At 46.3% G+C, this 24,748-nt stretch overlaps 2 protein-coding genes across 6 annotated transcripts; one reads left to right on the top strand and one right to left on the bottom strand.

The window, feature by feature from the left end:
• Positions 1–68: 68 nt before the first annotated feature.
• Positions 69–16,774, top strand: cers1 (ceramide synthase 1). 2 transcript variants are annotated; one of them, XM_003974198.3, is made up of 7 exons: positions 69–1,194; positions 9,498–9,657; positions 11,800–11,980; positions 12,065–12,226; positions 12,343–12,490; positions 12,590–12,750; positions 13,579–16,774. In XM_003974198.3, exons 1-7 carry the CDS (start codon positions 946–948, stop codon positions 13,619–13,621), a joined length of 1,104 nt encoding a protein of 367 aa, XP_003974247.2. In that variant the 5' UTR covers positions 69–945; the 3' UTR covers positions 13,622–16,774. The 2 variants fall into 2 exon arrangements, with proteins under 2 accessions (XP_003974247.2, XP_029683460.1); XM_029827600.1 differs by lacking the exon at positions 69–1,194 and adding an exon at positions 1,823–9,126.
• ncln (nicalin) lies at positions 16,652–23,078 on the bottom strand. Of its 4 annotated transcripts, none has more exons than XM_029827599.1 (15): positions 22,801–23,078; positions 21,955–22,145; positions 21,619–21,763; positions 21,446–21,540; positions 20,607–20,687; positions 20,342–20,445; positions 20,169–20,257; positions 19,956–20,095; positions 19,385–19,563; positions 18,855–18,942; positions 18,727–18,765; positions 18,398–18,558; positions 18,235–18,288; positions 17,964–18,042; positions 16,652–17,843 (listed from the first exon to the last, which is right to left on the bottom strand). In XM_029827599.1, exons 1-15 carry the CDS (start codon positions 22,973–22,975, stop codon positions 17,781–17,783), a joined length of 1,683 nt encoding a protein of 560 aa, XP_029683459.1. In that variant the 5' UTR covers positions 22,976–23,078; the 3' UTR covers positions 16,652–17,780. The 4 variants fall into 4 exon arrangements, with proteins under 4 accessions (XP_029683459.1, XP_011613161.2, XP_003974248.2 ...); XM_011614859.2 differs by having other exon boundaries at positions 18,398–18,561; XM_003974199.3 differs by having other exon boundaries at positions 19,337–19,563.
• Positions 23,079–24,748: the final 1,670 nt, after the last annotated feature.

Consider the following 24,748-nt stretch of genomic DNA (forward strand, 5'->3'; position numbering starts at 1 on the left):
CTGTCTCTTTAAGTCCCCTTTAACCCTCCACGAATCAAGCAAAGGCCTCAAAAGAGGAGATAGCGGCCCTAAATTGGCCACGCCCCGCATCTTTCCCCACGTCCTCGCCGCGCCGTCCTGTTTTTGACGGACTAGTTGATTCCCATTGAAAGAAAAGCGCCACTTGTCAGAGGCCGCTCTGGTCACGCTAAGCGGCAGTGGACCCGGAGGAGGCGGCGAAAATCACCTATCTTACCCCCCGCCAGGACGGCTTTTTCCTGCCTTTTTGGTCTTCGTTGGAACAACGTTGTCTCTTGTTATTGACGCCGGCGCGTCCCCCGCTGTGAGCGTAGAGCACGCGGGTTATATAAGGCGAATAACGGACAGAGATGCGGCCGCGCACACGGCGCAGTAACGGCGTGTGTTGACGGCTGGGCCCGCCGGCTGAATACCTGTACGGGAGCCACGACATCAAGGTCGGTGATAGTTAATCCGAGTAGCTCGGTGTTGAGGAAGCTGCTGCCAATGGTGGCCCGTTTAGGAGTGTGCGCGTCTGATTTGACTAAGCTAAGCGGCTAACCTGAGCGCGCTGCTGGTGGTGGCCGGAGCGGCATGATGAGCAGAGGAAATCCGCACCAAGCCCTCGCTCCGATTATTACTCAGGAGCCCGTTTAATATTTTTCTTGCTCCGTCTACTGTAGCAGATGTGCGTGACTCGCAGTTTGTGCTTTTGTCTATCTTGGGTTTTTTTTTTAGATGCTACTATTCCGTGCGCGCAGAGTGGCCCATGTGTCAATTTGGAAAACAAAGAATTAGGCTGCTGAACAGTAAGCGGGTTAGATAAGCTTGTTCCATCGGTTTTTAGGTGAGCTAGCAACCTGGTTGACGGATTACTCGCACCGTCTGGACTCCAGCACTCCCTCTGTCCCGGACTCTATCGGATTCTGTCCTCTTAGCGACACAAGAATGGACAGTCTGGCCGGGGACACCGGGCCGGGGGCCGTGGAGCCCATGCCGGGATACTTGGACCTCATCACCAAAGCTTCTACCGTAATACTGGGGGCATGGAGGGACTGTGCTACATGTGGTCTGGAGCTCTCCAAGAGGACTCTTCTGGACAACGCGTACATAACCATGACCGAAATCGCCCTATTCTTCTTTTGCGCCTATTTGTGGACGCAGATCAGGTGGAGACTCACGGAGAGTCTATTTAAGGTGCGTGATACAACCACAACACACCATGTCACTGATCCCCACTGGTCTGATTATTTAATTACTGAATTTAGAAGCTAATTTGTCTAAATAAAGCCCCAGTGCTGCAGAAGCGTGGCCTCCAGAGTCTCCCCTCCCTCTGGAGTTGAGGGGGCCAAACGCGGGCTGATTGCAACACTGTGTGTATAAACAGGTGAGACTGGGTGCTGCACGAGTTCAGGCTGTGGGTTTAAGATCTGGATTGCTCAGTAAATTTGATATTTCATCCCGGTCAGGTAGATATTTGAAGTGAACAGGTGTGGGATTAAAGATAAAGTGAAGTAAGAAATCTAATATTATTGTTTGGATGGTGTCAGAGCAGCGTTTTTATTTATTGTGTCCACGCCACGCAATAATCATCGACAAGGATATTAAAGATTCTTCTTTTGTGATGATGACCGAGGTCTCGGCTCTTTTATAAAACGGAACCTCTCCCAATATGTCAGTTTGGAAACCCTCCCACTGTCCCCCTCTTTCTTCTGGCCCCTCATCTCAAGTGTTGACAGCGTTCTCCTCTCGTTGGCTGTTTGTTGGGAGTGTGAGAAAGAATCTATAAAGAAATATTCCACCGTGGTCACCACAGGCCGGTAGAATGAGGGGTCATCTATCTATGTGATGGATGCTGGGATGCGGATGCTCACGGCTGGATTACTGTAGTTTGGGCCCCATGTGTGAATCCAGATGTGGCCTGGGAATGCAGAGAATGTGGCTCGTACATGTCTCAGCCTATGAGTCACTGACTCCTGTGAAACATGGGACGAGGCCCCTCCAGAGGCCCCGATGTGGGCCGCGAAGGCGATGTTAGGCTTTAAATGTCAGGTGAACTGTAAATGTGTGCCGCTGCACCTTTGGTGATTTAGTGTGTGTGTAATTCCACCGTTACGGTGTTTACATCATAGATGAAGAGCTCCGGTCAGCCAGGCTGAGCTCATGTGTAGGAATATTAGGGGGAGGGAGTGCGAGACGAGCCACAATATTTGTAGTTTTCATTCACCGACTATAAGAAATCGAGATGTTTCCCGGATGTAAAGTCCACCCTGTTTAGCTGCATGACCACCGTGCCTCCCAGCATTTATCCTGGATCAACTGGGAGTAACATCGCTTAATTAGGCTGAGAGCTAATGACACCTCACGAACATTAGAATGGTTGTGGACAAAGCATCATGTAATCAATTAATCTTGTGGAAGCGACGCCGGCATCCTGTGACACACGAGAGGAATCGATATTTTACTCCTGAAAAAAACCGTGGACGGAGAGTTATTGCCGTGGATGTTTGCAGTGTCTTCATTACAGATTGGCAAATATTTAATCTCCATTGTGCTCAGTTAAATAATGAATTCAAATACATCCTAACAGATATCTGATGGTGCCTTTCACCACAAAGATGCTCCGCCCCGGGGCCAAAATTTCAGCACATTTTGGATCAGCCAACAACAACGGGTCAAACACAGCGATTGTGCGAACGCACACAGGTGGGGAAAAATGAAAAACATCCGCAAGCTCAAACCGAGCTAAGTAGTTGATGTGTCCACAGAAGACTACGGCATCAGCTGTGGAAAAACAAAGGATTTGAGCATCGTAGATACTCTGGAAGTGGAGACACAGCGAGCCAAGTCACATTCCAGAGCTGTGGGCGGAGCCAAGGAAGCCGAGGTCGAGTGGATAAACTGCGAGGAAAGCGGCACCATGTCGATTCAATCTGTGTTTGGCTGAGGAACTTTTTAATCTTTTAATTCATGCTGAAATGGAAAAGACATTTTAGGGTAATTTAGTTCTAACCCTATATATATAACATTAATCTCGCAGTAAGTGACTCAAGAGTAAATGAAATTGGTCCCACTGCTGTGAGGAAGCATTTTCTACATCCCCCTGCCCGTCTGTCGGAGCGTCGGCAGGTTTATGCCCACTTCTTTGCATGATTTACATACGCACGTGTCGCGCTGCAGTTTAAAAGTATCCGTCACATGTGAATGTGTGCATATGGGTGCACATATAGCGTTCGTTTGCATACATTTTGCCAGTCATTAACTTGTATTTGGAACTCCTGCCAGGGGATAAATAAATCGAGAGGAACAGGACAGATAGTGGAAGGAAGGAAGGGGGACGGAAAAGAGAAGTGGGCTGTTGGGTCATATAGCTGGGGCCAAGCGTGCTGATTCAGCATGTTCAGCCAATGAGTAACTCCGCTGCCCATCCTTCACTCAAGCAGATTAGGAAAAGAAATATAAACAGTGCATGTCCAGGATCAATTCTCAGTACCGGCCATAAATCTGGCCTACCTCAAAACAGACACAGGGTCTATGTTATAACCGGATAGATGCCATTCTGGGCCCATTACACATCTCCTATCTCCTTACACGAAGCGGAGCAGCATCTTATCCCTTCCTGTTGTTCTATACGTGAAAGCAGCATGAGGTTGGACAAGTCCCCAACCGCAGATCCCAGATCACATTCCATTTAGCACGTGCTCGTTGGTGTGCATTAGAGCCACAGACCGAAACCTGATATTGGATTTGTGGTGCATGGGAAGTGCTACCCTTTCAGCCAAAAGTGCCCACTCAGGTAAAAGTTGCTTGTTATTTTGACACTGATTGTGAGAAAAGATTATTCTTAGTCCTGCTCTCTTAATGATTCCATCAAATGGTTCAATATAATATGCTAATGGTTCAAAAACCAGTAACTGTAGATCTAATTCATCATCACATAGCGTTTAATTGAGGCGCACTCTCGCGATCACCTGACACACGATCTACTGCTCCCTGCGTCTATCATAAATATTGAGCAGGTGCGTTTAGACGCCTGTCAGCCTCTTATGTTCCCCAATTTAAGTCCCACTTCCATAAATCCTACTTTGTCACTTTAATACATGCAGATTTGTTTATTTCTTGTCAACAGGAACCTGAAGAAAACAATATTTTAATCAAAAAAACTCCTGCACAAATGCGTGTTTGTGTGTGTTTTCTGGAACATGCGAGGACCAGAATATGCATCTCACTTCTTTAACGAGTTCCGTGGGTTGTTTTGTGTCTGCGGTCTGTTATTTTCATTTGACCTGGGCTGACAAGGAAAGGAAATCAAATTAACTAAACCAATTAACTGTTGATCACACAAATACAGTGCACTATCCAAAAGTGGCCAATGGCTATCTGTTATAATAGATTAAACACATCAATGCTCTGCAGGCCCGCAGGAGAACATCTGGTAATCCTTTTATTCTGTCAGATGCAACAGTTGATTTGGCCGATAATTGAAGGGTTATCACCTCTGATGGGGCCATATAGCTGGTGGATCTGCTTCCTGACACATTTCTGATGGGAAACTGCTTCACAAGCAAGCCCGAGGAGCAGAGCCTTCAGCCTTGTTCTTCAAGTGCAAAGTCTTTTTTTGAGATATTCATGAGTGGCACCAGTTTATTTTGGTTTGAAGAGGAACCGAAACCACGCAGCATCGGAATGTTTTTTTCCACCCTGAAGTTTGGACCTTGTAGACACTCCACAATGACGGATGCACGGATGTGTGCGCATTTGTTTGTCTGACACGGATCAATCGATGTTAAAGTTCGTTCCTCCGGAACACAAATCTTTCTTTGCTCCGGGTTATAACATGGCGCTTACTGGTTGCCTCTTTTCTCTTTCGCGGCCACTTAAGTAAACAGGATGAAACGCGGTCCTCTGGGGTTTTCCTCCATGTTTAATGAGACTAATATTCCTAAATAGGGCAGTATTTTTTGGATGAGTCCTGGGTTGTTCCAGCCATGAACACAAACAGCCCCACCAATGATTCCACCAAAGAAAGGAGTGGAGCGAGCGATTGTGAGGTATTTTAAAGCGTGAACCACAGCCAGAGCGCCCGTGTGCACCTGGCACCTTTACAGTCAGCTCGTGAACCAGCTCTGTTTGCTGACGGTGACACTCGGAGCCTCTGTTGATTAACAGGAATGCGCCGCCTGGCCTTGACCAGCGCAGCCTCCTCATCGCCGCCCCAGCAGGCGCTCACTCGTTTCGCACGCAACAGGCCGGTGCACGGCAACGCCGGTGCGCACAACTGGAAGCCGTCCGGGGCCCTTCTATCCCAGCGGTCCGAGGAAACCCAACACTGCTGTGGCTCGGATGTCGGGAGCGTTCTGGAGCATCTGCACGGAATCACCCTCGGAAAACACCCACTTGCCTTTGGCAGATGCCAACTGAAAAACAGCCTGTGGTTTGTTCCTTTTGAGCCAAAGGTTTACCTCATCTCACATATTTCACAGTGCTGCTACATTTCCTCGTCTTTGCCGTGTCTCCACCCGCCATTTGTTTTCCATCGCCGCTCAACTGGGACTCCAGTCCCGCTCACACGCAGCCGCAATTATAGAGTTGCAGATTGCGTGGAATCATTTTGCCTGAATGTGAGTCAGAACCACTCTGATTCAGGCTCCGTGTCCCAATCTGTCCCGCAACACTGTCGGAATTGTTTGAGAATAGCTCGATTGGTGGCTGGTTTTCCACGCTCCGATCCATCGATCCCGGGGGGGGGTCGATTAGCGGTCTCGAGCGGTCATTCTTTCTGCCTGATGATGATTGTGCACGTGAAGCAGTGGGATTGTTGTTGCGAGCTGCTCAACCCGTGAACCGCTGAGGCGGACATACTGTGGCTCGGCCAGCTGAATCCACACAGTCCTCCATTTCCCTGTTTTGCTGCAGGACAAGTGTAGTGCATTATGAATCACAACCATATGTCCTGCAGTGATCCATGTGGACAGCTTGTGTGAATATATTAACGCTTGGTGGTGACACTGTGCTTATGTGTAATTGTGTGCGCTGGTATAAAGATGTAGCACACGAATACGTGTTCTTTAGTGGTTCAGCACTTTTTTTTGTCTGATCTATTTGTGCTCTTTGAGCAGCAATGTAAGAAAATCAGCTAATTAAATCACTCTCAAACCACATCCAAAGCTACGGTATTTTGCTAATTGCCAATTTGCGAACTGCTGATTTTCCATGAAGAGGCTGATGCCGTGCAGGTTCGCACGAGCACGTCTTGTAATCCTCCGTCATCTCTCGGATGCTGCATCATTTAATTTAGCTGACAACTGTTGGGTTATCATTGCTTTTGTGGCCGCACAGTTGGCCTCACCCACAGCTAACAGCCGTACCTCTGATGCATTGGAGAAACTGTCACAATTACAAAGGGTTTTGGGTTTTTTTGAAGAATATTCTGTAGTTTATCAATACGTCCTGTTTATTTCTTTAAGAGGGACTGAAATAATACCATATTATGGTTTTCCTCACAATAGTTTGGACCAAAAGTGAGAAAGAAAGTGATGTAAAAAGCCTTGAGGTTCTGGGCACCTGAAAGCAAAAGCAGCTTCAAGTGAAATGACCCAGAAGGGTTTGACTGTTGGTGGCAGGTGGGGCTGCTCTGAGGGTTCCAGAAACAGATCCACTGGGATTTGCACAGATAACCATATAAGGTTTACAAAGAATGACCTAAAAGCCAGAGAATGTCCGGTCAGTGGGAATGCTTTGCTGCCCTGAGACAGAGGAGAATGGCCTGACTGGTTGGAGGTAATTAAAAGGGAAAATGATTTGAATAATGACTTCCTACCTTTTGAACAAAAGAGAACAGACAAATTTATGAACAAATTTATGTCCAATATCTCTTCTGGATGTCTGTCCTACCAACATATTTCCAAACCTAATTAGAAAATGGGGGCATTTTTAACCCCTCAAAGGCCTCGTCGGGATGCATCTGTACAAAGTCAAATTACTGGCTGTGGATGAGAAACGAGCTAGAGAGGGTCATTGTGAGGTTGGACCAACCCAGAAGACCAAAATCAGACGGAGCTTAAGGAACAAACACGAGGAAAGGCGAGTGGGATCCTTAATGAATGGAGTCATGTATGAGCCAGCATCCTGACTCACTGGCCCACTTTGCTTCCTTACACAAGAGGCCAGTGGAGCCCATTCATCCTCTCTGTCATCACTGGCTTCCAGGAAGGGCAGATTGTAGGGGTGGAGGATGAAATGGAGAGCAATAGGATGCAGCTGTATTTGAGCTTCCAACGATGGGCAGGAAAGACAGATGAGGAAGGACTGGAGAGGGTTTTATCCACATCCTACGGTTCCCTGCTTCCCTTTGCCAGCAGCTGCAAAGGGTTAATTTTCAGGGTTTTTTTTTTTCTCTCGCTCTAATTTTCTTTACTATTTAAATTTTCTGGCTTTCTTTCATGATCCGAGCAAGAAAAAGAGTTCAGCCAGAGTTTGTTTGTCAGATGAAAAGAAAAAAAGAGGCAACATGATTTGTAGGGCCCAAATGAGACTCATCCAAGTCCTGGTGTTTTACTAGACTGAGAACGAGCGAGGATCTCGGTGTCCTTGACCCACTATTGTCATCATACTCTGTAGAATGGTGCAGCACAGAGGAGATCGTCCCGACCAGAATTGGAGCTCTTGGCAGGCTGTTATACGCACTCTCACGACCTGCATTTGTGGCAGAGTTACTCTGCAAGCAAAGAAAAAAAATCCATATTCCCCCAACTAATTTCTGATATAGAAACGGAGGTCGTGATCCTGTCAACACAAGAGTGAGACTGACTGATGCACAGCTAAACATGGACGACCCGTGGACGAGAGGTGCTGCTCACACACACACACACACACACACACACACGTATTTCTATGAGCTGGATGAACGGCAGCATGTCCAGGGTCTGTTGCCCCTCAGAGAACAAAGTCCTCTGGTCCCCATCACCCTGCAGATGTTGGGAATGCACAATGTACGCATATACCATACAACAGGTGCCAATCCAGAGATGGTCTGCATTGATGCTGCATAAAACTGCTTTGGAGGGTGCCGGTAGAGCGTGTGAGAAATGACAGGAAACGGTTGCGGTGCACGTTAAACTGTGAGATGCTGGTAAAGTTTGTCTTCCTTAATTTAGCTCAGGCCCTCAGAGCTGGCCTGCAGGCTGGTGCCTACACAGGGTTATATGCGAGATGGCAACGGGGCTGATGGGCGTTCTTTTAGAAATGCCATGTGGTGTTACAGTAAATACAAGAGCGGAACAAAGCAAAGGCAGTGGTGAAGACAATAGGATATGGGGAGTTGCTGAAACCACCAGCATGTTGCAGCGACTATTATGAATTTATGCAGAGGCGGGGGGTGTAGTTGAGGACCGGGAAGGCACGCTGTGTACTGACAGCTGGCTACTATAAATAAATGTCACAGACGGGGGGAGACCTGTGGGTTGAGAGGAAGAACAAGGGAGGGAGGTGTTAAAGCGGACGACTGAGGGAGGGGGGGCGATACAGTCTGAGGGACTCGTGATCGCAGAGTTTCCTGTGCTCTGGTGATCACCGAACGCGTCCCAACCAACCAGTCCAGGACACTCATATCCTGTCAGGGTGCCCGCCCCGTCCATTGCTGTTAGATTTCTATCTGTCAGGCCTCTCCACTTCCTTCCCCACCTCGTATGTGACGAGGAAGAACCAAAAAAGGAAGAAAAGAATCCAAAAAACCTGAGATAAATGACGAATCATAATTGATTTCGAGTTTCTGCTGACACATTGGTGAGCTCAGGGTGGTGTGAGATGGCACGTGGAAAGCTGAAGATAAGGGAGGTTATCTCAAGCAACACGTCCTCGGCAGGGAGGGGGCGGGGCCACGTTTATCAGGCGCCATCAGAAGCCTCCTTTAGCTTCCTCTGCTTCTGCTTGTGCTGCAAACCATAAGCAGACATGTGAAAACGCTTCTGTGGGCGGACGCTGTGTTGTGTGTTTTTAATTTATTTTAGCTCACGCACAATTTACTAAAGCACAGAGAGAGGAAGAAAGAAATCTGGCATCTTAAGGACATCCCGACACCGTCGGTAGCGCCGTCATCTCTCGGATGCTGCATCATTTAACGGGCCAGGAGTGAGTCATTGGACTTTTTAAAAGCAAAAATCACCACAAAAGTCATCGTACTGTGAAGCAGAGCATCCCCTCAAACATTGTCACTGCACCTCATGCAAATATCATGTTTCTGACATTCTTTGTGACGGACTAATGGACTCGTGCCTCTGTTTTTTTGCACTAAATGTGCCTCCAGGTCTTCCGTTTTTCCACAAAAATGTCTGCACCAGATGCTTAACAAAGTAAACGTGCCTGTTTATTTTTTCCTCTCACTGGCTATGTTTCTAGCAACCGCTCACATTTTCCCTCAGCCGCTGCAGACGGCTGCAGGCCTGCAGGAACCAGTCATGTATTAGTGGCTCAAACTTCCTCTCTCTGCTCTGTCTCTGCAGCCTCTTGCACGGTGGTGGAGGCTGATGCCCAAAGATGCTGCCAAGATGCCGGAGAGCGCATGGAAGCTGGTCTTCTACACCATGTCGTGGTCATACAGCACCTACCTGCTCTTCTTCACGTCCTACTCCTTTTTCCACGACCCGCCCTCTGTCTTCTACAGTAAGATGCACACCGGCGTGGCTCCACTCTGCTGACAACTAAGGGGCCTGAGTGCCAGGAAGCCAGTCCAAGTTCTTAGAATTGTTCCTGCAAATGATTATGAATCAACATTTCACTGGCAGCAGATGCAGGGCTGCGGCAGGCGCTCTAACAACACAGATGGAGAGGAAACAGTCAGAAAGTGGAAAGAGAGCAAACGTCTTTTTGTTTTAGTTGTGCCAACACATAAGTTGCTTCAGAGACACTTGGGTTTCCTTCTTCAGCAGGCAGATTTAAGGTTTAACTGACTCGGAGTTGAATGTGTTTCCTGTTTTAATCAGGTGTGTGGTCAGGCCTGATTGAGATCATTTAACTGACTCAGACTGTCTCAGTTGTATGTCCTGCTGTTCACTCTGTCATCTGCTCCACATTACATTAAAAGCCAGTCTCACCTCAGACAAGGCTGCTGCAGTCATTTTATGCTAATGAAGCACTCATTAGCTAAGTCTGTTGACAGTCTGCATGGGCAAAAAGAGACGTTTAAATGTTCATCTAGAGACATTTATCAGGATCCTCAGATTGATTCAGGAGCATTTCTACCTAATGCAACCTAAGAATTTCACAGATTGTCATGGGAAACGCTAATTTTACTGTTATAATGATGCCAGTTGGTAAAGAAGCCTCTGTTTTTTGTGGTTCTGGGAGCACATTTCTCACCAAGGGGAATGTTTTTCTTTCACTTGTGTCATTCCTGTCATATCTGAATCCACACATTTAAATATTCTAAAACAGTCATTTTATTGATCTGAATGACCATGGCGGCATCATGATTTAATATTCTAGCCAGTTGGGGTCTTGTTCTCAGCTTGGAGGTGATCTCCATGGCTGTTTGAGTAGAACCCTTTTCAGGCTTTCTGAGTCATGTGCGGCATTTTGGTTTAATGCTGCAGAATCTGCATAGTCATAAAGGCCAGGTTCTCCTTTCAGAAGAAACATTTTGCAGCTTGCATCACCTTTTGCTTCATCTTAGGCCCATTTTGTTGTTTAGCTTACCTCAACTGCAGCTCACTGCCTTAATTTATTTATTTTATCATTCACTTGTGTCAAATAAAACTGTTTAAAGTGACGGGGCCCCACGCAGTTCATGAAGCTGATGTAACTAAAAGGAATTTCCCCCTGTCAGTGCTGACGGCCCCTTAACTTTTAATCCATACGTGCCTCTTATAGTTTCCTGTTCTTCTCCACCAGTAATGGCGTCGTCCTAATTCACTCGCAGGGAAACTAGTGAAACCTGGTTGATGGTATCAGGCTCATCTTTAATAGATGCAGCATCTCTAATGGCTGTCGTCCTGAGGTCTGCTCAGAGGCGGTGTAGTGTGGCTGGAATGTAAGGGAGAAGGGAGAGAGTAGCGGGCTGAAAAAGGAGGTGAGAATGTGGAGAAGACAGAATAAAAAGGCCGAGTATCGTGGGGAAGCCAAGGAAACATGAGCTCCAGAAGAAGGAAATAAAGCCTTGCGTTCTCATGCCCCCCGTTGACAGCTCTCGTCATGTCGTCCATTTAACAGCTTCCTTCTCAATGTTTTATGACAGAAGGGCCAATCAATAAACATTACACAGGATCCAGCTGTAACCCCATCCTGCTAAACTCGAGTCAACAACATCGGAGGCGAAAGTTTCCTACATCGGATCGGTTTCCCTGTGAGCCTCGCTGCTAACCCGAAAACCCTGAATCCAACAAATTCAACGCAATCTGGACTCATGACGTTTTCCAGCACGGTGTCAACTGTAAGCCAGGAACAACAGAAATGCCAAAGCGCGATCTACTTATGGCTTAAAGCCATTTAGATCCACCTGAACCAGCGTTTTTCTAAAACCTGATTTATGGTTCTTTACATTTATCAGGCTTTTGTGATGAGCTGGCGGTTTGTCCACGGCGAGCCTCCCGCTGCCGTTGCCCAGTGTCAGCTGGGAGAAATGCCAGCACCCCAGAGACGCCGCAAAGAGTAATTAGCCATTGATAATTCATGGGCGTGCTTTGATATACTGCCATCTAGAGGTCGAATGTTGGCGCTATCGGGACGCCGATCAGAAATAAAGCCCCAGGGTGACGTAGGACAGGGTTCAAGCTCATGAATTCGACCGTATTTTGTTTCTTTCTTTAGACTGGAAGAGTGGCATGTCGGTGCCGACTGATATCGCCATAGCCTACCTGATCCAGGGCAGCTTCTACGGCCACTCGATCTACGCTACCATCTACATGGATGCGTGGCGGAAGGACTCGGCTGTGATGGTGGTGCACCACATCATCACGCTGGCCCTCATTTGCTTCTCCTTCGCTTTCAGGTAGTTTCCCCTCTGGTTTCATGTTCATCCCTGATAATCGCGCTCAAAACAAGCATTTAAAGCCCCCCCCCTCCCGCCCTTCAGGTACCACAATGTGGGGATCCTGGTGTTGTTTCTCCACGACATCAATGACATCCAGCTGGAGTTCACCAAGCTCAACGTCTACCTGAAGTCCAGGGGAGGAGGTTACTACCTGCTCAACGACGTGCTGTCCAACATGGGCTCGGTCAGCTTCAGTATCACATGGTCAGTCTCAGCAAAAGCTTTCATTTGTTCTTTGTTCCTATCTCACCGGCTTTGGTTCCTTAACGCAGAGCTCAGGAAGTTGAATACACATGTACTGTGTTTTCGTCTTGTCTCAGGTTCTGGTTCCGTCTCTACTGGTTCCCTCTGAAAGTGCTGTATGCCACCTGCGTGTCCAGCATCCGGTCCGTCCCGACCATCCCTTTCTACTTCTTCTTCAACGCTCTCCTCTTTTCACTGCTGCTCATGAATATCTACTGGTTCCTGGTGAGGGCTGCACAAGTCGTTTGTCCTGCTTCCGTTTGTCTCAAGTTCTGTGACATCACTTCCTCTCTGTGTGCTTTCTTCCCTCCCTGCCGCGTGCAGTTCATCGTGATTTTCGTAGTCAAGGTGCTGAAGGTGAAGGAAGTGAATGACGTCAGGGAGTACGAGGAGGAAGAGGACAGCAAGGCGGCAGCGGGTCTGCTCGGCCAGTCTGGGGCGGCAAACAAGGATGATGGTGCTGGACATCACGTCGCTGCTCAGGGGTGAGCGGCGCCTTTTCCTTTTTAATTTGACAGCTCTCATCTGAGCCTCCGCGCTCCTCGTATAACCCAAAAATAACTTATCAGTGAGTGCAAGTTCACAGCTGGGCCAGGAGTTCATGGCCTTGTTATCACAATTATCAAAGTACTGTTCCAACACGACAGTCTTACTTTAATTGGGGGTTTGTATCTGTTCGCTGGCAGAAGGCTCTTCATAGGACACTTGTGTGGAAAGAATATTTATTTCATAGAACTTCAGCAAACGCCTCATGTGCAGCAGTGTTATTCTATAATAGGAATATGTAAGTGGTTTAATCTGTGTAGCAAGAACCCCCAACGACCTCCACAGTATGGTGTCGCAGCCAAATCTGCAAACGTGCGCAACAACGGTGATCTTTAAACTATAGAATGCTAACATGACTGGACCCAGGATGGTTTTGCATTGGTTCTTTATCTAAAGATATAGATTCAGTTGCTTTTATCTGTGATGTTACCTTTATCCCCTGACTGCATGTCATGTGTACGCTGCTGCTGAGTAGATCCTGAAGTCTGATACTCCCTTTTACTCTAAAAAAAATAGTCCCCTCATTGTTGTTCAGAGAGTTAAAGAGCAAAGAGCCATCCTCACGTGTAAGATCAAAGTGCTTCAGCCGTATGATCATGTGACTACGTGGCACCTCTTATCTTCTGGGCGTTGAGCTCTGACGATAACCTCTCTGCCCGCTAATGCCTCACATCTCCTGATCATCTCACGAGCATCTGCTCTCCTCCTCGCTCCCCTCCTGATAGAGACTCCTTTGGACTCAGTTCTCCGTCCTCTGTCGTTCACAGGAAGCACGTGCAGAACGGGATCACCAAGGACAAACATCTATAACAGGCTCTCCGCCGCCACCGCCCGGCACCAGGCTCCCAGGACGACCAAGAAAGAGATGGCCTATGATCATCGTGGCTAAAGGGAATAGTGTCTCAAAACTTAGGCTGCGATGCGTCTCATTTCATTTGTTTTAGGACATTTCATCAGTTTTTTTTCCAGGTTTGACTGTGAATCTTACTTTGGAAGTCTTTTTGTCTTGTGGTTGCTAATTTTACATTTCATAAGCAGTATTTTGTTTTGTTTTATACTATTGCGGCATTTACACGTTCTCAGTTCAGAGGGAGCAAACCAGTTTAAGTTAGTGTTGCACCTTGGCTAATGTGGTGGATGTCAGTGGTAGTAAACTTTAAAACCTGGTTTTTAGGTTAGCAGTCCAAGAAATCCTCCGTCCGTCCCCTCTGGTTCCAAATGCGAAGACAAAAACCTAAATTGTTATTAACAACGGGATACACTGAGTACTTCCAAGTTAGCGCTCCCATTACAAACTCCATTTTGCAGTTTTATCGCATGTATTGATTTTTATATCACTGCAAACGTTAGCGGCGGTAACCACACGGCCCCAGCTCCATTTGTTAGTTAGACTAACAAAACCCATCAATGGTAAACGCCTGCTTCTTTTAATTGCATCATGGGGACAAAAGCAGATTTACCGTTTATTATAATAATCGTAGATCTATCAAAAAAAAAAGACATTCAAATTAGTGTCCTGTTTCTTTTAGTAATTGTCTCCATAACTCTCACAACTCTTACGTGTGTACGTACATGTGACTGGTATCGACCTCTAGTGGCCGATTGTGGTACTGCACCAATATTTCAACGTGCACACTGGGTTGTTTAGTTTGAATGCGTATGCGTGTGCGTGTCTGCGCGCGTGTATGGAGTGAGTAAGCATGTAGCTTAATCTTTTCAACTCTTTAGTTTCACAACATTTCACCTCTCAGTTTTATTTTTCTTGTACTGATGATCAACAGGTATTATGAATATTTACTTGAAAATGATGTATAGAAAATAGCTTCTTGATTAAGTTTGTCTTTGTGTGCGACACGTGTCTGCTGCTGCACTGACATGAAGGCGTACAAGCTGAATGCTGGTTTAATGACAGCAAAAGGCTAGAATTGATTGAGTTTCAGTACAATCGCCATGGTTTTAATTGTCACAATGATTGTGACACCATGACAGATCGGTGGCTGTTGGGTTCACAGCTAATTAGAACAACAGCCCAAAGCTCTTTTAAAAATGAAGAGGATAAAAAAACAACAACATATGTATGCACATGTTATGGTAATGAGGGATGCATGACATTGAATGAATCAGGCGATATGCTATGAAATTGTTATGAACAAACATTGAAGAGAAAAAATCTCTCACTATGTAATCATGTCTTTATTAATGTCCTAACTGTTGTTTTCTAATAGAGTAGCTGTGACCACTGGACACACTTCATACACACCAGTGGGATCCCCCATTAAGGACGCTGGTTTTTTCCAGCTGTGTCAGTGGGAACAGCTGCTGGACTCATTCAAAAAAGAAAAGTTGAAAGAAAAAAAACGACAACCCCAAAAAAACAGTTATTCTCTTCTGCTTCTCGATCAAATTCGGGCTTTTGTTTGGAGGAACGGCATGCTTGTGGTGCTTGAGCAGGCTTGCAGATGTCATCTGTCCACTCTTATATGCTTTGGTTTCTCTTCACCAATCTCTTAATCCGCTATCAGAAGAAAAGTCAACTTTTAATTTGGGTTGAAGCTGCCGCTGGTGTTGCTTTGGTTGAACTTCTCATTGTTGTTTATTGGACGCCCCGCTCGTTCAGACCGCGGGTACTCAGCTGTATTGTTATTTTCTGCTGCAGATGAGTTGGTGATAATCAAATCAATGTTTCCAGGGACCAGAGAGAGAGCATTTGTGTTCATCTACATCAGGAATAATCAAATCTAATCTCTTCCTTTACATCTGGATGCTGTTTCAGCCTCTTTTTGCCGCAGTCATAAATCTGCGCCGTACGTTAACAGGTTTATCGGACGCGGCGTTGGCCTCGCTAGCGTCTCCCTGAGCCAGGATCTGACCTCTGAAGTCGTCCAGAGGTGCTCCACCAGAGGTTTTTATAGTTTGCTGATGTTTTTGCTGTACATTAGACAACAGTGACCTAGGTTAGGTGCAATTCTCAGAAACCAACAGTGTTAGAAACCAGCAGCTGGTCAGAATTCCATCTGGGGCGTCTTCATGACGGCACTGGGCATATTTGATCGCCCTGAAATTGTTTCCCTCCTTTGTTGGGGAGTTCACAAAGATTCTAGATTGGCAAATATCTTCTAAAAGGAGCATTTTTCTTGTCCCCTTTCACCTCTATCTACTTGAAAAGAAGTTATTATCATTCAATGCAATTTATAGGGGGCCTCTTGCCTTTTAAAGGGTGCAATAAGCATGTAGGGCAGCAACGCGGTTGTGGTCACCTTTCACACAGAAATCTTGTATTTTTGTTCCGTTTACCTTTGCAAACACAACTTGGTGCAGCAGCGATGGCGATGAAATGAAACCATCAGTCCTGGTTTGCATTTTTTAGAGCGAGAAAGATCGGGAAGCGGTTCCTGATCCGGGCCCGGACCACAGGCCCGGACCAGACAGGTGGTTCAACACGCACATTTATCTTCACCAACGGTTTGATTGTGCCAAAATGCCCACTCAGACAGAAGTGGGGTTTTTGAGATGGTGTTGAGTAAAAGGAGGAGTTTCTTATCAATTGCACTGTAATTTATTATTCTTTGAAATTCGATCAAAAATTTTCAGGAAATTTGGGGATTTGTATGAATTTCTGAACGATTGTACCTAAAGTGTATTTTAATGATGCATGCGCTTCTTTTTTGGATTAGTGGGACATGTTGTATCCACAATCCCCCCCCCCCCCCCCCAATCTGACCACTTGATAAAAACACACAATTGCTCTTTTGTAATGCAGTTTTAATACCATCCAGCTGATGTTATCGTTTCATCCCCCCTCCCCCAAAATAAAATCATGTTGACAAATGAGACGGGTGATTTCGTTCACTTTCTTTAATTTAATCACAACTGATGTCGTTTGCGTTACAAAGATGGAAGTGTTGCAGATGAGGTGAAACAGTTTATTCCAGATGCACAAAAACTGCTTCAATAAATTAAAAATTCATACGAGTCTGTTTTTTCGGCCCCACTCGAGATCAAAGTGTGGGTGGGGGCGTTGGTGGGGGTCAAGTCATGCACTGACATGGAAAAATACAAAACAGCAAAGAATCAATCACGCAGAGAACCAGGCTAAAGAACCGCTGCATGAACACATTATTTTGCATGTTTTTGAGATATTTGGCCCCTTTTGTTTCATCACCCTTTGTGTTATTGCCTATTTTTAAGACCCCCCAGTGTAGAAATGCTGCAGCGCTGACCCCGACCGAGGGAAACGGCCCTAAAAACCATCACGTTATTGCCGCCGTCAGCACGTTCCCTCCCCGTCAAATGAGCAAGTAGCAGTGTTCCACACGGAATCTTACACAAGTTGGGTTATTTTTCTGTTGACCTGAGACTTCAAGTGATTTTATCGACCTTTTTGATTCATTTACACAAAGATCAAGTGATGAAAAAGACCCAGGAGGTCACAGCCACACCAAAACATTACATCATTACACTATTTTAGATTCAATTTAGACCGTTGGGAGTGAATTTTAGTAATATTTTAAACAATAGCCCTACTTAAAATGACATATGTGAAAGGATCTGACGGGAGGGTGGACACATCTGTCCAGACTAATGTCAGGTTCCCCCTGTAGCTGCCCGTGGCGACGCCCGATCTCATACTGGCAGAATGAACAGTAAAGAGGAAGACTGAGGAGCCATCGATGGTACAAGAGCGTCACACACTCGATTCTTGAGGAGTGAACTGGGGGGGGGGGTGGTGGGACAGAGGACACAGCTGTCTTAGACTTCGAGTAAAAAAAAAATAAAAAAAAGATTCCTGATTAAACCAGTCCGGGAGGCCAAAGGAGTCTTCTGGCAGCAGGACAGGATCTGACATCATTGTTTGTGGATCGAGATGGGAAAAAAAAAAAAAGCAGCACGACACAACATCTGTATTCTTACTGGCTCAAGTCTTTGATCTGAAGAACAAAGGTCGTATCAGAGGAGGGGGGGTTGCACCTTAATGCGCTTTCGTCTTGGGCTGGGTGACCCTGCGGACGACGCCGTACAGGAAGCCGAAGTTCTGTGAACACACCGAAGGACAGGAGAGAATGTTCATTTTGGGTTCAACATCTGCACACACAGCTGGAGCAACCAATCGGGTTTCAGGGGAAGCACAGCTGGAACGACTATTCTGACTTGCCTGGATTGCCAGATACATCATCCCCAAGTAGGCTGCAATGCAGACGGCCAGTAGCAGGTCAAAGATGGCAGGTTTGACTCTAAAATAGCAAAAAGACGGGAGCAAAGGAGAAAATGAGTGATCATCACATGAAAGGTTCACTGAGTTACAGCTCATATGTCAACCACAACATTTGTCACCAAGGAAAATGTCCTCAGACTGTCCTTCATTGACTAAACTTGTCCTCTATGAGGGCAGAAGTCTTCACAATCCATCAGTTTGTCAAACTCACCTGTATGCGTTCATAGTCTGCTTCAGCTGGTCATAGAAGACAAACTCTGGGTCCCTAAAGAGAACATCGGTTGAGTGGACGAGTCACATTTTGACGTCTATTTATTTGATTAATAAACTACTTCCTCATAAACTCTCACTCACTCCACGGCCCTCCTCTTTACCTTTTATCAGCTTTGACGTAGTGTCTCTTCACATCCTTGAGGTAATGTCCGAGGTGATACTCCAGGGTGGACACCACGCTGCTGTCCTTGTCCAGCAGCTGAGCGGCACGCGGCTGAGCTGTGAGCCAGTCCACCACTGCTGAGAGCTGCTCCTCCTGAACCTGCTGGATCCACCACTCAGTTACACGGTGACAAGACTGACCCCTAGTGGTAAACCAGCATAGCAGTAACGGCTGACTGCTCACGAACAATGATGTAATATGAAGCTGAAAATGTCTATACCGGGATCATCATCCCCCTCATCTCATATCTATACCCTCCCCACTTACCATTTGTTCAGTGAAGATCTGAAGGTCACCGGGGGTGCCCTTGGGTTTGGAGAGAGAATGAAAAAGGTCATTTCACAAGAGCAGAGATGGTATCAGGGGTTAAACCGGCCGTCCGCTGTGTCCTGCACCTTTTCAGTTAGGTTATAGACGACCCTGGCTAGGGCCTCTGCCATCACCTTGGTGTTCCTGCTGAGTTTCTTTACGTCTACGTGAGGCCTGTAAGACACAAGACCGTGTGGTGACAGTTAGAGGAGGCTGAAAGTCTCGCGCATGGGGAGACACGCCAAATTCCCTGCGCAGCAAGGATGGGAAGAAAAAGTGGGTATAAAAGGTCAAATGTCAGTCCGGAGGCTCTTTATTTGAAGTGACAAAGAGATTCAGAAATGAGGGTTAGAAAAGCAGGACAAGATTAGAGTGAATGGGGAAGAAAATGGTAAAGCAGACCTCGCGTGGTTACACCACACGGGGCTGACTTGTATAACCTACGCACCGCTCAGCGTCTCGTTAAGCGACTAAATGAGGTGAGTCAGACAGCGTGGAATGGAGCAGGTCTGCGTACCGCCATAAACTACTTTTTCGTTAATTCAGAAACTTGCAGTAATGAACCCACCCAGCAGGGGGCTCTCCCGCTCCATGGCGAGAGGAGGGGGACACTGACCGCACGTCCATGATGCTGGATCGCCGCGCCAAGCGGTGGGAGGGTAGATGGGACAAGGTGAAGGCTGGCAGCCGCCGGATGCCGAAGCGCTCGTGCTCCCAGGCCAGCATGTCGTCAGCCAGGTTGATTTTCTTATGGACCATGGAGAACTTGACCTCTGGGTACTGGCTGGCCACCACCTGACAGGAAGTGATGGGGAAAGAACACAAAGTCCTATTTTTTTTAACTTAGAAACCAGAACAATAGAGACCTGTGATCCAAACAATCTGATCATGAAACTGATTCCTTTATCAGTTTATTCTGCTGTGAAACGAAGCTGTCGAGCAGGAAACTGTTGTCACTTGTGAAATCAGATTAGAAAGTGAGCAGAAATAGAGGAGATCGGGTTTCTTATAAGTAAGTATCCCTTTAAACGTCACCAAGGCTGCATTTACTTCCCCCATTACTGAAGAACTACAATCATGAATGGCCCTGAATAACTAAAATGTGTGTTTTTGTGAGCGACTCCTGAGGCCTGAGTTAGGACAAGGACAACCCCCTATTTCAGCACTCAGCGTGTTGCTCTCCTTACCGACTCCAGCTCTTTGAGCAGAGAATATTGAGGCGTTCCTTCTTTGGGAGGTTTGGACACATGGAGGTGCAGGGTGTCTCCGTTGCCCACCGTGTCCAGACACAACACAAAAGCAACATTGTCCTGTAGCAGACTGGAGTCTGCAGAACACAGGACTGTTAAATATATCAACCACGATACGCCAGGAAACACAAATACATGACCGAGCAGTACCCGTGTGGTCCAGGTTGTCCTCCAGCCAACGTTTGGTACCCTGATAGTTGAACTTCCCTCCACCAGAAACAAAAAAAAGCAGGTTGTACCTGAACACAACATAATCAGAATAAATCTACAACTCAGAGGTGATTGGTAGTGAGTAAAGTCCCACAGGGATCATGGTTACTCACCCAGCGTGTGTCCTTTTGTACGTGTAAAGTTTCGAGAAGAGACGAGCGAGCTCGAGCAACATGGAGACGCCGCTGCCGTTTGAGTCGGCGCCGTAGGACAGCCACTGGACACGACAGGTTCACAGTCAGCTTAATCTACTGGTTTTTACTGTGCATGTGACACGGTTGCCAAAGGCGACCAAGCTCGGGTCATTTCCCTGACATTTCATCAGCTTGACTGCTGTGTGAGGTAAATAAATACATTTAAAGGCTTATATAAGCTCACCGGGGCAACGCCAAAGGAGTCATAGTGAGCAACTAAGACAATGGTGGGCAGATCTTCTCCTCCAACTCCAGCAAGTCGACCCTGGGGATTAAAGGCACACGAGAAGAAAAGACTAAAATATCTGTGCGTATTTAATTTAAGGGTTGCACCAGATTATGCTAACCTCCTGACCACGATCTCACCTCGGTCTCCTAATCCCCTCTGCTCTGATTAAAACACTTTCCCTTTGGTTTCAACACAAACTCCAGATTTGGCCACTCTAACGCTTTTGTTCATGCTACTTGGTTTCGCAGCCTTTCAGACTTAAAATGATCTGAGACAAATTTGATGCCGTCTGACGCTGCAACTTTTTACACATTATTCCGTTCTCTCTCTTGTGCACCACATAAGAATAATTTGTAGGTTAATAATTTAAAAAAAGGATCTACATTCCACTCTGAACAATGTTAACTCTAATATCTGCTGGAAGCAGTCAACCACAGATGGTTGTAGCCTTGTAAAGTCCAGTTAGCATCTCTAACGTTTTGCCCAGCGTCCTGCTGAACATGAGCTCAGGGATCTATTGTGTGTTTATCTCTGACATTAAGGAATGTGGGCAGAACTCCAACTTTGCTTTATTTGTCACCGGGTTAAGAACAAGATGGTCCAGATAAACAGCCTAATGAATCAACCGAAGAGATTCAGGGACTAACTAGAGCGTCACCACACAAAGAAAAACGTATTAAAGTGAACAGCACTGACTGAGAGAAGAAATTACCGTAAATTCTGAGAGAATGTGAAAGCGTAATCTGTCGCAAACACAATGAATCTGAGAGATTGTGATTTACGTAGTCACTCACCTCTAAGCTGGTGATGGCCCAGTCGCTGATGGCTTTGCTCTGAGCTCCACTGGTCACCATCTGAAAGCCGTTGGCTGTGGCCGTATGCAGCAAAACTAGAGACACAAATCATCAGAGCTGAATGTATTTTAATTCCTCAGAGAACATCCAGCCTGTAGCAGATGAATGTCTACCTTCAGCTGCTGATAGAGACCCCTGTGATGAGGAAGAGGTCAGGGTTTGAGTGTATATGGACAGCAGCTCATCGTCCTCCATGGCAAAGTAGATGGGGACGATGGTCTCGGTAGCCAACATTTCTGGCTCCAATTCCATGAACTGCTGCAAATGATAATCAAAACATGGTCTTTATAATCATGCTTCCTACTTGACTAGACAATGTTAAAAAAGTAAACCACCAAGTTTTTGAAATACCTGATATAAGCTTCAATTAAAAAAAATACTTTTGATAGAGGGACTATATAGAATGAATGTGAAGTATACCTAATTATTGAATTAAATCACATTAGTACCTGTACTATATCTTGTGGCACAGCAGACATGTTCTTGGGCAGGATGATGACCACGGCCCCAGCCGACTGGCGCAACGCTTTCTGGTACTCTTCATATGAAAAGTCTACCAGCCGCATGATAACGCAGCGACGGCTTAGAACCTCTGCCTCTACCGTACGGGCCTCCGTGTTCAGGATGGCATTCCTGGTACCTGGGGGTTCCATACAGAGCCGCTAGTTAGTCTGGACACAGCGAGTCAAATGGGTGTACAGCCATACCATTTCTGGATACATTGACACGATTGGATTATATGTCCTGTTCATAACATTGAAGCATGGAATGAAATGCTACCAAATTAAGGTAAAATAAAACTGAATTAAAAACAATTGATCTAGATGTCTCATTTAGCAAAAAGCTTCAGTAAGTCCTACATTGTAGGTTAAGTGATCTACAGAGATCAAATCTATCTTGCTCCAAAATCTTATATAAACCCTAACTTCAATATTTCATTTAGTGAACAACACAATCTGCACTATATTTATTCCTTAATCAATATTTCAAATATTTTCGGCGTTCTTACTGTTATTTTGTGCCAACACTGGCTATATTGTTTCCATTTTTTGTGTCACAGAGATTTCATTTTATACACAAATATGTTGAACTTCTCCTAGACTTAGTTAGCTTGATAACTACTAGCAAGGCTAAGCTACATTAGCAGCTCGCAGGCTAGTACTACACAGGCTACTGTCATTGAAACGTTGCAGAAAATTACATGAAGGCGCCTGCGAAGGTATCGATATGATTTGATATGCACAAAATCTTGCATACATATCGGAACGAATAAAACAGAGAAATCGCCCTCTCACCATACGGCTGTCCCTGCAAATCGTATTGCTGCATGCGGTAAACGGTGAACTCATGTGCCGCTTCAGCCGGGAGTGGTGATACCAGAATCAGCACCGCGGGGATAAAAACGATGAAGGTGAGGGGAAATGAAGATTTAAACATGTTATCGAATACTTCGCTGGCCTCCTCAAACATCGTGGCGATTTGGTTCGGCACACAACAACAAGACTGGACTCAGCTGTCACCTCTCAGCGCTGCCAAACTGGGACCCTAGCAAGCTAGCCAACAGTGCTGGGACCTTTTTGATCAGGCATATCACTGGACGACTAATAACCGCGGGTCAGGGGTAGAATCGCTTTACAATTATTGAGTTGTTGTTATTTTTAATTTTAGAATGTAACCGGATGAAATTAAGTAATTATTTAATAGTGGTAATAAATAGAAATCATGTCGTTACACCGAATCAATTGAAATTAGAGGTCCTTCAGGGATCTTCGAGGACGATTATAAGCGAATTGGCTATTTTAAATTTACACGCTAGGGGGCGCTGTTTACCGTGGGGGAAACCTGTAAATGTGGGGTCATGTTCAAATGAACATTTCAATCTGTCACCCACCTCTTCCCTTCTCTCTCCCTCCCTCTCTCCCCCTCTCTCTCCCCCCTCTCGCTCTCCCTCTCTCTCTCTCCCTCTCTCTCTCCCTCTCTCCCCCTCACTCCCTCTCTCTCTCTACCCCTCTCTCCCCCTCTCTCTCTCCCTCTCTCCCCCCTCTCTCCCTCTCTCCTCTCTCGCTCTCCCTCTCTCTCTCCCAACTCTCTCTCCCTCTCTCTCCCTCTTTCTCCCCCTCTCTCTCTCCCCTCTCTCTCTCTCTCCCTCCTCTCTCCCTTTCTTGCTCTCCCCCTCTCTCCCAACTCTCTCTCCCTCTCTCCCCCCTCTCTCTCTCTCTCTCTACCCCTCTCTGTCTGTCTCTCCCCCCCCCCGGACTGCTACACTAAGTGCCAGATTAATGCTGATCTGATGTCCTACCAGCCCACTTAATGGACTTTGGCGTCTTTATTTCCCGTTCTATGAGTAATCCAGGCCCCTGGTGGTGATGGAGGGGAAGCAGAAAGCAAACCACAAACCTACACGGACATTAAAACTAATTGTAATAATTGCACACGGTGGAAAATGTATTCCTTTTAATAGCTGCTGAAGGGGAAACATGCTGAAAATTTTTAGCTAACTGCCTCCAGAGGAAATCATCTTCTTTGAATTCCCAACATCCTGCTATCAGAGCGTCACCACCGTGAAACCTAAAATACCAAATATTTAGCAGGATAAATATTTGCAAGAGAGGGAATTTTCTGTGAGGACAACGTGCTGAAGCCACGAGCTACTGAAATCTCAACAGGGAACTTCATACCTATTCCACCCTATCTATTATAAAGTAAACAGGTTTTTATAAACACATATAAACAGAATCAGAGGTAGCACCTGTGTAAATATGGTGAAAACCCTGACGTTGGAACCAGAAACTTCAACCAACCAAATAAAGAAAAACATTGATCCACTAACGTTTGCGCTGTGGCTGCTCTCCACCTGACCTGCCCCAGTGGACCTGCTCTGGATCCTTTTCTCTTCCTTCCTCCCCTGATGACTTACAGTGATTTGTGGCCACGGGCCCGGCGGAGGTAATTCTGCTCCGGGTTCTTTACATACCAGCCAATTCATTTACCAATCATTTGTTTTAAGTTCAGAGCAAAACAGGACAGAAGGAAAAGGCAGATCCCTGCGCAGGGCGACCGAGCTGCAGCCGCCGAGGCTGCGAGCCTATCTGGTTGCGTGGGGCAACAGTCAGATAATGGATGACGAGGCCTCGTGGAGCCAGCCGTTCCATTAGGTTTTGTTAATGTGGTCAGAGGAGGTTGGCGTGGCTCATCCGCCTTCATATCCACTTTCAGAGGCACTCACTCTTCCTGCTGGAGCTG

Source organism: Takifugu rubripes, chromosome 20 (genome assembly GCF_901000725.2).
Source record: "Takifugu rubripes chromosome 20, fTakRub1.2, whole genome shotgun sequence".
NCBI classification, from domain to species: Eukaryota; Metazoa; Chordata; class Actinopteri; order Tetraodontiformes; family Tetraodontidae; genus Takifugu; species Takifugu rubripes.